At 42.1% G+C, this 14,698-nt stretch overlaps 1 protein-coding gene across 1 annotated transcript in view; it reads right to left on the bottom strand.

Annotated features, from left to right (window-relative positions):
* Window positions 1-171: 171 nt before the first annotated feature.
* Window positions 172-14,698, bottom strand: part of dgat1a (diacylglycerol O-acyltransferase 1a) — a gene marked incomplete at both ends in the record, with an annotated part of 129,003 nt that continues 114,476 nt past the window's right edge. The window contains 3 exons of the mRNA XM_084312029.1: window positions 172-315; window positions 2,079-2,141; window positions 14,532-14,619. Coding sequence (XP_084168155.1) covers window positions 172-315; window positions 2,079-2,141; window positions 14,532-14,619 — 295 coding nt within the window. The remainder of the gene's footprint in view (window positions 316-2,078; window positions 2,142-14,531; window positions 14,620-14,698) is intronic.

The raw sequence follows: 14,698 nt of genomic DNA, 5'->3' as shown, positions 1-14,698 counted from the left end.
CAGTAGAGAATTGGACGGTAGTGTTCAGTAGGGAGTTGGAGGGCAGAGACACTGTGACCATTTATTCTTCATCCGAGAGTTTTCAGAATAAAAGTCTTTCCCTTTTTCAACATTCATTGGCTTGTGTTGCAGTCTGTGTGTGTCTGTGTGTGCGTGTGTGTGTGTGTGTCATCATGTCATCCCGTTGTGTATGACATAGTAGTCGTGGACGTACATCAGCACAGCGACAGGCTGACCTATGATGAGCGAGATCCACACGGCAGCGTTACCATAGTTACCGGTCAGGAAACGGCCCACAAACCAGGCCAACGGAACCTGGGAGAGAGACACAGACAGAAAGACAGAGAGACAAAGAGAGCGAGAGCGATAGAGAGAAAGAGACAGAGAGATGGAGAGACATAATCTTCTGTTGCAGCTTGGAAGCAAGAATATCCACATAAAAATGTCTCATTGAGCCACAAGCCAAGCTATTTATACTCAATGACTCTCTCAATGTTAGAACCACTTACAGTAGATATATGTACTTCATCCTAATCTACATTTCTGGCTCTGGAGAACAGCATACACTTAGTTTTACTAGCATTGAGGACTAATTTAGATTTAATTTAATTTCAAACAGGTACAAATCTCATTGAGACTCATTTACAAGAGTGACCTGATCCACCAAACAAACATAACAAATACATAAAACAAGTTCCAGACTAGATGGGGCAGAATAGGAAAAGGCTGTTGTTGTAGAGTTCTGTGTGGGCAAATTGTACAGAGAGTAGGGGTGGAACGGTTCACAAGATCTTCGGTTCGGTATACGTTGTTTTTTATTTAAAAAAGATGTAACACTCCAAAAATACCATACATCAGCATAAGATAAATAGCCTAAAAAGAATCCAACTTTTCAGTTATTCTCAAGGACGTAGTCATGCAAAAACTGAAAGAATGAGGCAGTTTGACATCAGGCACATTATTTTGACAGTGACGGTTAGAGCTAGGAGAGAGAGGGGAGGCATTGCCGATTTAAACATGCTTCTCATTTATTTGGTAAAAAAAAAGTTTACCTTTAACACTTTTGAGTGCCAGAGACGAGATTTCTCGTTAGTTCATGCCGACCGTTGAGTGCAAGCGATTTTATTAGTGATTTGAATTCATATTTCATCAATCTAGCCCAGACCTGGGCATTGTACGGCCCGATACGGCCCGCGGGATGATTCTGACCGGCCCGCGAAAGATTACATGATAATAAAAAAGAAAAAGAAAATTAAATTAAAAAAAACATTTTTTTTCATTTTTTTTTTTACTTTTTTTTCATGTCAACGTTCACACGCACAATATACGCTTACCTAGGATTTGACTTGATTCAACAAGTGACATGACGGCAGGTTAGCACTTTCACTACCACACTACAGAAGGTTAACCTTTCACTACCACACTACAGAAGGTTAGCACTTTCACTACTACACTACAGAAGGTTAGCACTTTCACTACCACACTACAGACAGTAGTGAAAGAGTTAACCTTCTGTAGTGTGGTAGTGAAAGAGTTAACCTTCTGTAGTGTGGTAGTGAAAGGTTAACCTTCTGTAGTGTGGTAGTGAAAGGTTAACCTTCTGTAGTGTGGTAGTGAAAGGTTAACCTTCTGTAGTGGTAGTGAAAGGTTAACCTTCTGTAGTATGGTAGTGAAAGGGTTAACCTTCTGTAGTGTGGTAGTGAAAGGGTTAACATGGTGGGCCACCGGAGTGCCCCGGATTTTGATATATCTATAAAGAGAGCAGCACAGTGTTTCCTATTATTACCTAAAGCCAAAATGATATAATTAGTAATCAAAGTGGTGGCTGAAATTGTGCTGTGATTGGCCATGAATCCAGATTGATGTAGACTTAGCATTGAGTGATTCGAGTTGATTATTTACCATGGTCTCAAGAATTTTTGCTAATCAAGGTAGCCTGGAAATAGGACGATAGTTGTCCAAATGATCCCCATCACCTCAGATAGGCATACTTTCAAACTAGAGGAAACACCCTGACAATGAACGTGTGTGTGTGTGTGTGTGTGTGTGTGTGTGTGTGTGTGTGTGTGTGGTCTTACCTGGGCCATCATCCCCATAAAAGCCCATAGTCTGAACATCTTGAGAGGAATACTGACTAAATACTGTGTGTGAGAGAGAGAGAGAGAGAGAGAGAGAGAGAGAGAGAGAGAGAGAGAGAGAGAGAGAGAGAGAGAGAGAGAGAGAGAGAGAGAGGAGAGAGAGAGAGAGAGAGAGAGAGAGAGAGAGAGAGAGAGAGAGAGAGAGAGAGAGAGAGAGAGAGAGAGAGAGAGAGAGAGAGAGAGAGAGGCAGAGAGAGGGGCAGAGAGAGGGGCAGAGAGAGAGAGAGTTATAAAACTGGAACAATCTAAACAAACGCAAAACACATACAAGATAAACTACAAAGCTTAGAGCCAACCATAAAAAAAAACACTAGACTCCCCAATTACACTACAAGAACTACAGGACAAAATAAAACCACTTGGCCTGCGGCGTGGATGGTATCCTAAATGAAATGATCAAATTTATACAACGGCATGCAAATTTCTCGATTCTGATTGGCCATTCACACGTCTTTATTGGCAACAATCCACGGTCCTGGGCTCAGGACCCGCCCACAACCGAATCACATAACCCTCCCCGGCTCACTCCGGGAGAAAACAAGATCGCGGACAACAAATGGTTATGTTGAAAGCACCATAACGACTAAATATGAAGCGATTCTGTCAAGGGGAATGTGTTAGTCCTTTAAACAATGTTGGATGATGTAATTGATGGGTCTTGACTCAATCTAGAACAAAAGAAAAATCGCGGATTGATTGATAGATTAATTGATTGATTTAAATTTCTTCCTTCCTACTTTCTACTGACTGCAGCGTTCTCTCTCACACACTGTCCGACGCTGGCGTACCCACAAACACACACACACACATACACACACACACACACACACACACACACACACACATACACGCACACACACACTGTGACACACACACACACACACACGCACACACACACACACACACTCCTGTCTGCAACAGCGGGGGAGTCAGACTGAGAGAGAAGCAGCGCTGTTTTAAGTGAGCATGGTCTATTGAATTGATTGATTGGTTGATTGCTAATTTTATTACTGTACCCCTGGTTTCCAACTGGTTAAGTTTAGGCTAAAAGAAATAAATAAAAAAATAGGGCGAAGAAAACGTTTTTTTCCTATAGGGCAAAGAAAACGTTTTAATTTGTTTTACCTACTTTATATTCTGCATCTGGTAATAAAATTTTCAATCAATCATTCCAATAATACACAGTTGGATGTGTTAGTTGGTTGAATGCACTTCAAGCTGCTTCCACATGAGGCAACTTCTCTCAATCATTCCAATAATACACAGTTGGATGTGTTAGTTTGGTTGGATGCACTTCAAGCTGCTTCCACATGGAGTTGTGGGAACTACTTTTTCTGGCGGATGGTTTTTTCAATAAATCTTCGATTAATGTGTGTTTATTGTATAGAAATAAGGTTGGATGAATCTGGCAGTTGTATAAAAGCTTTACACCACGTGCAGTCGTGATTTGTGACCAATAAACCATGCCTAGGGGGGTCTAACGACCCTCGGCTGCGCCTCGGGCCTAACAACCACCCCTAGGCATGGTTTATTGGTCACAAACCACTCCTGCGTGTGATGTAATGCTTAAGTACAGACTCCAATTGGCTATACAAAAAATCCTTAACATAGTCCTTAGCTGGCAAGCCAAGAAATGAATAGCCATGAAGTGGAAGCAACCGGAAAAAAAAACAATAATCAATTGGTCATTAACTTTTTTGGATGTCATATATATGGAGATGTCTACACGGGGTCCTGGGGTGGGGGGTGGGAATGGGGGAGGAAATGTTTCTTTATGGTGTCTGTGGTAACACAAATGTTTTGTTTTATTGTTTGTTATTTTCCGTTGTCAAGTTCAAGTTCAAGTTCTTTAATAGTTGTCATACAGAAGTACAGAATACTTTCATACAAAATGCTTCTTACTGTTACGCTCCAGAGACTGTGCTAGACAAGATAGTATCAAATAACATAATAACATAATATAGCATGAATTTAGAAGAAGAAAATGAGGTCACAGTGTTCGGTATAGACATATGTACAATGTTCTGAGTTACCATATAATATACAATACACAATACTATGCAGTGTACTAATGTACAGTACTATCTAGTGCAAAGCAGAAATGGGATGAGGTACAATTTTAGGTACAATTTACAGTAAGGTGTACGAGTTGTAGTGCAATCCTTCATCCATAAATATAAAGTGTGGGGAGTGGGTGCTACAGTGTGTTTGTTTAAAGTGGGTGTGTGCTATAAGTGTGTGGAGTGGGTGCTACAGTGTGTTTGTTTAAAGTGAGTGTGTGCGTGTGGATGTGTGTGCTATGTGCGTTTGGTGGTTGTTGTTGTGTAGTGTTCATGTCATTATTGTTGTTGTTGTTACTATGTCCTCTGAAGTCCTGTTTATTGTTGTTATTACTGTATTGTGTTGTTTTATGTAAAAGAAAATAAATAAATAAAATTTAATCACAAACATTGTCCTTAGCTTTGGGTTCTTGGTTCTAGTTGGAACCAAGGAATGATAACGGCGCAAATTTCTTTTGACCCCAATAATTACCATGGGATCTGTGTCAACAGCAACCTCGTAAAAAACCTCTGTAGTCTGTATGATCAACCACAGACTCATACATTTCCTCACAAATAATAATGCCCTGAGCTAATCACAAATTGGCTTCCTACCAAATCAATGTACAACAGATCCTCAGGACCCTAAAAAGTATACTCCTGCTTTGTTGACTTCCAAAAAGTATTTGATTCAATTTGGCAAAAAAAACGATTAGAAAGTGGCATTGGAGGGAAAAACCTATGACGTCATGACATGTACACTAAGAACAAATGTGCTGTGAGGTTTGAGGAAAAACACACAGACTTCTTTCCTCAAAGCTACACCTATCTCGGCCTAAACATCAGCGCCACAGGGAACTTCAACCAAGCTGTGAATGACCTGAGATAAAGCAAGAAGGGCTTTTTATGCTATCAAAAGGAACTTCAAGCTAGACATTCCAATTAAAAGAGTGTCCGCGGATCCTTAAAAAGTCTTAAATTTGTTTATCAACAATTAAGGCCTTAACACATTAACTGCCACGCAGTTTGCCCCTCTCATACCACTCTCTGCCACCACTCTAAGCCTATGGAGATGTTCACCTTCTTTGCAGGGCTATAACTTTTTTAATTGTATTGCTAAATTGACATTACTATGGCCCATTCAACATCGATTATCTATCATTCAGGATGTAGGAACGTTATACTTTTTCATTCATAGATTTATACGAAAATACCATCTAGAATATAAATATGTTTTTATCGTTTTCTGCAGTAATTCCTAGAACGCTAGTTATAGGCCTAAACGCATAATATAGATTATTGATTGCAGTTTATTTGTGATACACGCTATATTAAAAAATCCAACTGAATACGATCCTAAACGTTATGACTCATCAGGCGCATCATGGGGTCGTTTATAATTCCGTGATCGTCAGTAAATGCTTTATGTAGTATGGGTAATATATTGATCAGAGCAGTTTGCATTAATAATAATAAACAATCACGCTGAAAGTAACGTTACTGTCCTCTTACAGTTCGCCGATGAGACTGGAGGAAAAAGATCCCACTTATTTGATGTGGATCGACTAGATCCATTTCCGGTTTGTATGGCGAAATAAATGCCCAAATCATATAGATTATTGAGTTATGGCAGCAATCCATATACACGGATGTGTGTCTAGAGTCCCGCAACAATGTGTGACTGCCGGACGCATTTCCCAGATGCACAGAGATAGACTCAATCCATTTCCGGTTTGGTAACTCGCCCGATCATCCACCAGGCGGCGGTATTGAAGCATTGCACTGTTGTGCAGGCTCCCACTGTATCAGACCAGGCTCGGTGGCGTCTATATTAATCCCAGCCGAAGAGTGCTTCGCGTTTCTCTGATTGGCCACGACGCCCATGTGACCGCGGCGCGCGGCAGAGCGGAAATAGGCTGCTGCCTCCGCGTCAAGAAAGACAGACAGGCATTCTATTGCCATGCTCTGCGACAAACTAACCTTAACCAACTCCGAAAGAATGCCTAAACTTAACCCTAACCTTAACCAACTCCGAAAGAATGCCTAAACTTAACCCTAACCTTAACCAACTCCGAAAGAATGCCTAAACTTAACCCTAACCAACTCCGAAAGAATGCATAAACTTAACCCTAACCTTAACCAACTCCGAAAGAATGCCTAAACTTAACCGGCGAAAGAATGCACGTTTATAGCGAGAGATGATAAATTAATTAAACAAAAAGAAAAAAAGAAAAGAAAAAATTGAAGTGATTCGAACTTGTCACCAACGCACCGCAGGCTCCACAGCAAGGCGGCGAACGAGTTGAGCTAACCGTCGATGTTAAAACAGGGGGGATTACGGCTGCATAATGCCGCTCTGCCGCGGGGCGTGTCGCGGCCAATCAGGGAAAACGTGGAAGCACTTGGCAGCACTCTTCGGCTTGGGATTAAAGAATAGGCGGCTCGGTGAGGGAATTATGAATACCATGGGGAAAAAATGAAATATGATCTCAATAACGTCGTACGCCGTGGAATGGCGGAATTCGCATGACCTTGAAATGTGTTAATTTGTCTTAAATCCATCTTTCAGAGGTCTTAAAAATGCCATACAGGAAAGATAAAATGCCATGTCATCTTATGTTTCATTATGAAATCTGGGGAAAAACGGGTCCTGGGAGATAAAGTCAGACTTTTTATTTAGTGTTGTAGCATCACACAGACCGGAATGGAGCAGAACCAACAGAGGTCCTTATGTTTGCCAGGAACTATTTCAGCAACGGAGTCTATAGCTAATGTTAGCAAGCGCTAACATTACGTTTAGTTATGCGAAAGTGCAAATTTAACGAGAACTGGCTTGACAACCCAGTGTTTGCATCATGGTTGGTCCCAGTCAAAGACCATTACGAGGCCCGCTGCAAACTCTGCAAAAAAGATTTTAAACTGGGGACGATGGGAGTGAAAGCAGTCAAGCCGCACATGCTGAGCGCTAACCATACCTCCATTAACAAAACCCGCCTGCAAACTAGTATTTCGCATTTCTTTTCGGCCCCTGCCTCCACCTCAGCTGCTCCATCTCAGGTAGGACTACCTGCAACCTATTAATACTATATCTATATCTATACATATCTCTTACTTACTCTTAGTTACGCTGCTGGCTAGTACGACTTGAATGTATGAATGAAAACTTTATTAACAGATTGCAGAATGGGTACAATACAGTACGGCTCAATACACACAATTGTTAAGGGGATGCAGACCAGAGAAAGACGTTTGTCTTGTTGGAAATAACATCGTGTCCAGGCGAGCAACGCAAACGACTTTCGCAAAATGCACATAGCGCTCCATAACTCAGCTTCCAGGAATTAGCCCGGATCACTCTGAAACTATACAATATTCACCACAGGATAACACGCGAACGTATACATGAAAAAATTTCTTTTTTACATATTGGACTACATAGTGGACATAGTGTCTCAAATGAGCCGGACTATTTTCTCCATAGCTATATAATTCAAGTTTCAAGTTTCTTTAATAGTTGTCATACAGAAGTACAGAATACTTTTATACAAAATGCTTCTTACTGTTACGCTCCAGAGACTGTGCAAGACAAGATAATATAAGTATGAAATAAAATAACATGGTATAGTATGTAAATTAGAAGTAAAAAAAATGAGGTCACAGTGTTCAGTATAGACATATGTACAATGTTCGATGCAGAATAGACGTAACTGAGTTACCATATAATATACAATACTATGCAGTGTACTAATATACAATACTATATAGTGCAAGGCAGAAATGGGATGAGGTGCAATTTAGGTACAATTTACAGTAGGTGTACGAGTTGTAGTGCAAATCCTTTATCAATCAATATAAAGTGTGTTTGTGTGATCTAAAGTGTGGAGAGTGGGTGCTGCAGTGTGTTGTTTGTTTAAGTGAGTGTGTGCGTGTGGGTGTGTGTGCTGTGTGCATTTGATGGTTGTTGCATAGTGTTTATTGTTCGTTTAGCAGCCTGATGGCCTGGGGATAGAAGCTTCTTCTGAGTCTTTCTGTGCTCGCCTTAAGACTCCGGTATCGCTTGCCTGACCGCAGCAGTTCAAAGAGGCAGTTGTTCGGGTGGCTCGAGTCCTTAATAATTCTCTTAGCCTTCCCCCTGCACCGCTTGTTGTAAATGTTCTGGAGGGTGGGAAGCCCCCCTCCAATTGTGCGTTCGGCTGAACGTGTCACTCTTTGTAGTCTGCTACGGTCTTGTGCAGTGCTATTCCCAAACCAGAAGGTGATGTTGCCAGTCAGGATGCTCTCTATTGTACATGAGTAGAAGTTCCTAAGGATCTTCTGACTGACTTGGAACTTCCTTAGGCGCCTGAGGAAGTAGAGGCGTTGTCGTGCCTTCTTCACAACACTGTCAATGTGTGTGGTCCATGTCAAGTCCTCGGATATGTGGGCTCCGAGGTACTTGAAACTGTTCACTCTCTCAACCGGTGCCCCGTCGATGCTGAGGGGGCTGTAGTCCTTGACCCCCGACCTCCTGAAGTCCACAATCATCTCTTTTGTTTTGCTGACGTTCAGGGAGAGGCAGTTCTCCTGACACCACTGTGACAGATTTCTACCTCTTCCAGGTAGGCCCTCTCGTCGTTGGCAGAGATCAGGCCCACCACTACTGTGTCATCAGCAAATTTGATGATTGTGTTGTTGTTCCGCTGTGCCACGCAGTCATGTGTGTACAGGGAGTAGAGGAGGGGGCTCAGAACACAGCCCTGGGGGGCCCCTATGTTGAGCGTGATGGATGAGGAGGTGCAGTTGCCTGCTCTTACCACCTGGGGTCTGCCCGTCAGGAAGTCCAAGACCCACTGGCAGAGGTCATAGTTCAAGCCCAGGTCCCTGAGCTTGGCTATGAGTTTGGAGGGGACTATGGTATTGAATGCTGAGCTGTAGTCGATGAACAGCATTCTCACATAGTTCCCCTGCCTCTTGTCCAGGTGTGATGCTGCTGTGTGCAGCACATGGGCTATGGCGTCCTCAGTGGACCTGTTGGGGCGATATGCAAATTGCAGGGGGTCCAGGTTGATGGGGAGGGAGGAACAGATGTAGCCCTTCACTAGCTTCTCAAAGCACTTCATGGCTATGGAGGTGAGGGCTACAGGGCGGTAGTCGTTGAGGCAAGCGGGCGTAGATTTTTTGGGTACAGGGATGATGGTGGACTTCTTCAGACAGGTGGGGATGACAGCCTGTTCCAAGGACAGGTTGAAGATGTCAGTGAATACCGGGGCCAGTTGGTCGGCACAGACTTTTAGGACGCGGCCGGGGATGCCGTCCGGTCCTGCTGCCTTCCTGATATTCACTTTTTTAAAGATCCGTCTCACCTCATGCTCTGTTACCCTGAACACTGAGTCTCCATCAGCAGACCCCCCCCCCCCCCCCCCCATTGCCGTGGTTTGTAGGCTGGTGTTGTTATTCACAGCCTCAAACCTCGCATAGAAGGAGTTGAGATCATTTGCTAAGGATATGTCACTGTTCAGCTTGAGGGAGGTGCCTTTGTAATCTGTCATTGTTCTGAGGCCCTGCAACATGCCTCTAGAGTCAGCCTGTTCAAACTGAAGTTCAACTTTATCCCTGTAACGCCGTTTTGCCTCTATTACTGCTCTCCTGACGTTGTATCTTGCCGTCTTGTGTTCTTCCATGTTGCCTGTCACCAGGCCGGAGTTGTAGGCTGATGTGCGCACTTTCAGAGTCTCACGGACGGATTTATCTACCCAGGGCTTTCGATTTGGGTAGATTCTAATTGTGGTAGAGGGGATTGTTTCTTCTACCAGAGTACAGACAAAGTCAAGCACCATTTCAGTGTATTCGTTAATATTGGCTGTGTTATCACGGAATACCCTCCAGTCTGTGCATTCAAGTGCAGCTTGGGAGTGTCTCCTCTGACGTCACGGTCCAACGCTTAACCTCTCGCGAGACCACCGGCGTTCGCTTGAGACTTTGTTTATACTTTGGCAAAAGTATAATATAGTAATAGTAATAAAGTATAATATAGAATACCGGTATACAATAGATCCGCAACGATCGTGAATTTGTCGTGAAAATAGGCAATGGAAAGCTGGTGCTAGAGAGCAGAGATGGGCGCTGGCTATGGCGTTGAATGAGTTAAGGTGTGATGTTATGAGATGTGATCATTAACACTTTCAATGCCCAAAACGACATAACACGTTTTATCAGTCCAATGAACTGATAACGACGACAATTAGCGTTTTATTTTTTTATTAGCGATCATATTTCATCAACAGAGTCTCCCGTTGGTATGCAGCTCATGTAGGAGCTCAGATGTGAAAAAACCGCCCCCTATCATCTCCCAGATGGTAATGCACCCTTTTGGAATGGACTCAATGAAAATGGATGAGAAAAGAAAAATCCGGAATCCACATTTTACTTCTCAGGCATGTAACCCGAGCCGATCGGATTCATTGTGGAGCCTCAGAACAGCGTGGAATACATATGTACAGTATGTAGCGTTGGATCAATAAAAGCGATCGATTTTTGGAATGGCGATCAGGAATTGGAATGATCTTTTTGGAGAACATCTGATCTGAGGTAAGGAATCTATTTTACAAGTCTTGGGATAATCAGAGTTGTATTCGCCGAGATCTCAGTGTTCGCCCTGTGTGATGTGTGTGTCTGTCTGTGCGCGATCGCTTTGAGGAAATCAGATAATCGATTTTTCAGATCGCCTATATAGCGTGCATACGTACACATATACTATCGATAATCTAGCGTTTATTTGAAAACGATTCATAAATAGGCCAAAAAATTACAACATTTTTGTGTATTCTAGAATATTCCGGTAAAGGGCGATTATCATGGAATATTTATATTTTCCTTGAAAACGAGGGCTTTTCAAAATGCTATAAAACGAAAATGAACCGATAAAAAAACAATCCGCTTTGGCAATGTTGACTGGAAAACAAGTCATTGATAAGCGACGGGCAGATTAGACACATAGCCATAATTTAAAACATAGATTAGGTGTTATTAACGCCAACATTGAAGTGGATGGTGGGCATTCAAGCGGTAAATCAAGATTAAGCTTGGGCTCTGAAAGTGTTAAGGTGTGAAGTTATGAGTCACACAGTGAAATGACAGGGGGAAGTGATGTGGTGGGGTTTGTTTTGGACACCATTTTGACAGTATACACACAAAAAAATTGCTCATGTTTTAAAGTTTAACATTCTGAATTTCCGCCCTATTAGAAATTCTTTAACAGAGGCAGCAAACATTTACCTAAATGCTATGATCCTGTCCTATATGAGATACTGCATGCCATGCTGGACGCAAGCCAATCAAACTACCTTAACACTTTCAGTGCCACGGACGACATATCTCGTTTTATCAGCCCCCCCCCGTTGAGTGCCCATGACGACAAATATCGTTTTATTGTTTTATTAGCAATCCGAATTCATATTTCATCAACAGAGTCTCCCGTTGGTACACCAGCCCCTACAGGAGCTCAGATTGGAAAAAAGCACCCCCTATCGTCTATCCCTGTGTAACTGCAGGTCAGTCGCTTAGACTGACCTGGGATCTGTAGATCTCTGGGGGGGAGCAAACTCGGTCCTTGTGCTGGCGAGCAGTCTGCTCAAGAGCGATCTGCTCGCGGGACGGAAATCAGCCTGGAATATATATTTACAGCAGCCAATAATCAATCAATAAGCGTGATCGATATTTGGAATGGCGATCAGGAATTGGAATAATCTTTTTGGAGAACATCTGATCTGAGGTAAGGAATCTATTTTGCCAGTCTTGGGATAATCAGAGTTGTATTCACTGAGATCTCAGCATTTGCCCTATGTGTGATGTGGCTGTTTGGCTGTGATCGTTGATGAGGAAATAAGAGAATCGATTTTTCAGCTCGCGTCTATAGCGTGCATACGTACACATATACTATGTCTTTTTTATGTAAATGTCTTTTATCATGGAATCTTTATATTTTCTTTGAAAACGAGGGCTTTTTCAAAATGCTATAAAACGAAAATGAACCGATAAAAAAACAATCCGCTTCGACAATGTTGACTGCAAACGAGTCATTGATAAGCGACGGGCAGATTAGACACATAGCCATAATTTAAAACATAGATTAGGCGTTTTTAGCGCTAACATTGAAGTGGATGGTGGCATTCAACGGGGTTAATCAAAGGCACTGATAGTGTTAAATCCGATCAGATCCCTGTATGGGCAAGCTCTGAAGATATTGGACAGAAAATAATAATACTGCCCCTCCTCCATTGAAACATTTTGTCCTATCGTGTTCTGAGCTGAGAACAAGGGCTTCAAGATCTGCATCAAGAGGTGACTGCAAGGTCCCTCTAAGAAACTCTGCTTCTGCCCAATCAGCCTTCTCCTTCAAGGCCATCAAAGAGTGGAACAGGCTTCGTAGTGACATAAAAAACAATATAAACTATGATCACTTTTGCTCTGTCACAAAAAAAAATCTTTTAAAAAAAAGTTTTACTGGAAGAATAAAAAAGCAAGAATTAATTTAAACACCCTTCAAAAAAACAAAAACCAAGGAGGACTTGAAGCACCTAACTTTCTCAACTACTATCTGGCCAACAAATTAATATACATCTACAAATGGATTCACCCTAGCCAACAATACAACCGCTGGGAAGACATTGAGAAGGACGTGTGCATGGAAATCTCACCACAAGATCTGCCATTCCTTAGCACAAGCATAAAACATCACTGTTGTTTTAGGAATACAGTCATTTCCACAACTCTGACAGCCTGGTGGAAAGCCAACAAAATCACTGGTAACACACTAACCCCCTGTAAATACTAGGGGTGGGGGAAAAATCGATACGTAGTAGTATCGCGATACTTTGCGTGGCAATACTGTATCGATACAGGGACGCCAAGTATCGATATTTAATTATTCATAAAAAATATATACTTTTTTTTTTGTATAAGTTAGTTGCATTGTCCTGAGTCACCAATGTTGCTAACACTAGGTGGTGCTGTCTGACTTCCTTGTGTATATATAGATGATTACACAAGAGACTCAGTTACTTTTACTTTGTACTTTTGAACTTGACTTGTATCTTAAGTGTCAAGAATAGATCATTATGTTTGGCACTGTGCTGTGTGTATGTGCATGTTATGTTGCATTTCCATGTGTATGTATTTTGCACTCTATATGCTGTGTGTCCTGTGTATGTTGTCTGGCATTTTACGTGTATATATATTTTGAACTCTTGCACCGTTTGTATTTCATGTGTTTTGGATAGACTACAGATGGAAATGAGCTTCTGCTAAATCTGGTGCAAACATATTTTCATGTAACAATGATTAACTCATTGGACGCCAGACCCGATGATAGTCGGGTTAACTCGCCGACCGTTCAGCGCCAATCACAAGTATAGTCGGGTTTTAATCGATATTTCTTTTATTAGCGATATCCATTAATTTTCATCCATCCAGCCTGATGTTATCATTGGGAATGGGTCTGAGCTCGCAAAAGGGCAAATACCGCCCCCTTCGCCTTCCGGCTGGTATTGCACTCCACTGGGAATGGTATCGTTTTTTTTCTGGGACGATCCAAGCCATGCGGGCGTGGTTTAAATAATCAGGCGAGGTAACCTGATTTCATCGATACATCTGCGACACTGCCCCGCCCTCATATGCAATGCTGTTGAACATGGCATGGACCAGTACTTCAAATGGCGATCAGATAATTGGATTATTTCTTTTGCATTACATCAGATACAAGGTAAGAAAATTATATATCAATTTGATCGTTGATCTGATATGTATTTCTACCCGGTCGACGCTGTATCTGTGTGTGTATGTGTGGCTGTTTTCCGTTGGGTGGGAGGAGGGGGGGAGCGGCGCGCCGGTCTAAACAACATTGCATGCGTGCACAAGGAAGGATAATAATTATGATCTAGCGTTGATTTCAGGAAGATTCGATAATCAGCGAAAAAATTACAACGTGTTTTTTGTGTATTCCACTAAAGGGCTATTATCGCATCTTTCTCTGGAATTACTAAAAATCACCAAAACCATACTTGTATTCAAAACGGTATAAAACGGAAATGTACAGATGAAAAAACAATCCGTTTTGTACATGTTGACTGCAAGCAACTCACTGATAATCGACGAGTGTATTAGACCCATAGCCATAATTTAAGATATATTTTAAGCACTCGCAAATCTCCCACTCCTCCCATTGATTAAAGCGGTGGCGCTCTACCGCCCTCTGGCGCACTTAAGCGGTGGCGTCCAATGAGTTAATGTAAATGCACATTGTCTATAAATAAAAATATATATATTTAAATGAAAAAAAGTGGCACCATGTGACGTGGAGCGGCGGTGATAGGTCTACCTCATGGAAGAAGGCAGAGAGCATGAAGACGGCAGTTTGAGCCATAAACCTGTTGACTCCTCTCTTCAACAAAGGCTTATAGAAGTGTCTGAAAGAAAGAAACACACACACACACGACATGTTAGGCATTTAAACAGCATCTGAAAACAGATCTTTTTAACTTGGCT

The sequence above is a fragment of the Notolepis coatsorum genome, assembly GCF_963971535.1.
Source record: "Notolepis coatsorum genome assembly, chromosome: 4".
Lineage (NCBI taxonomy): Eukaryota > Metazoa > Chordata > Actinopteri > Aulopiformes > Paralepididae > Notolepis > Notolepis coatsorum.
This window is presented reverse-complemented; position numbering and strand designations above follow the sequence as displayed.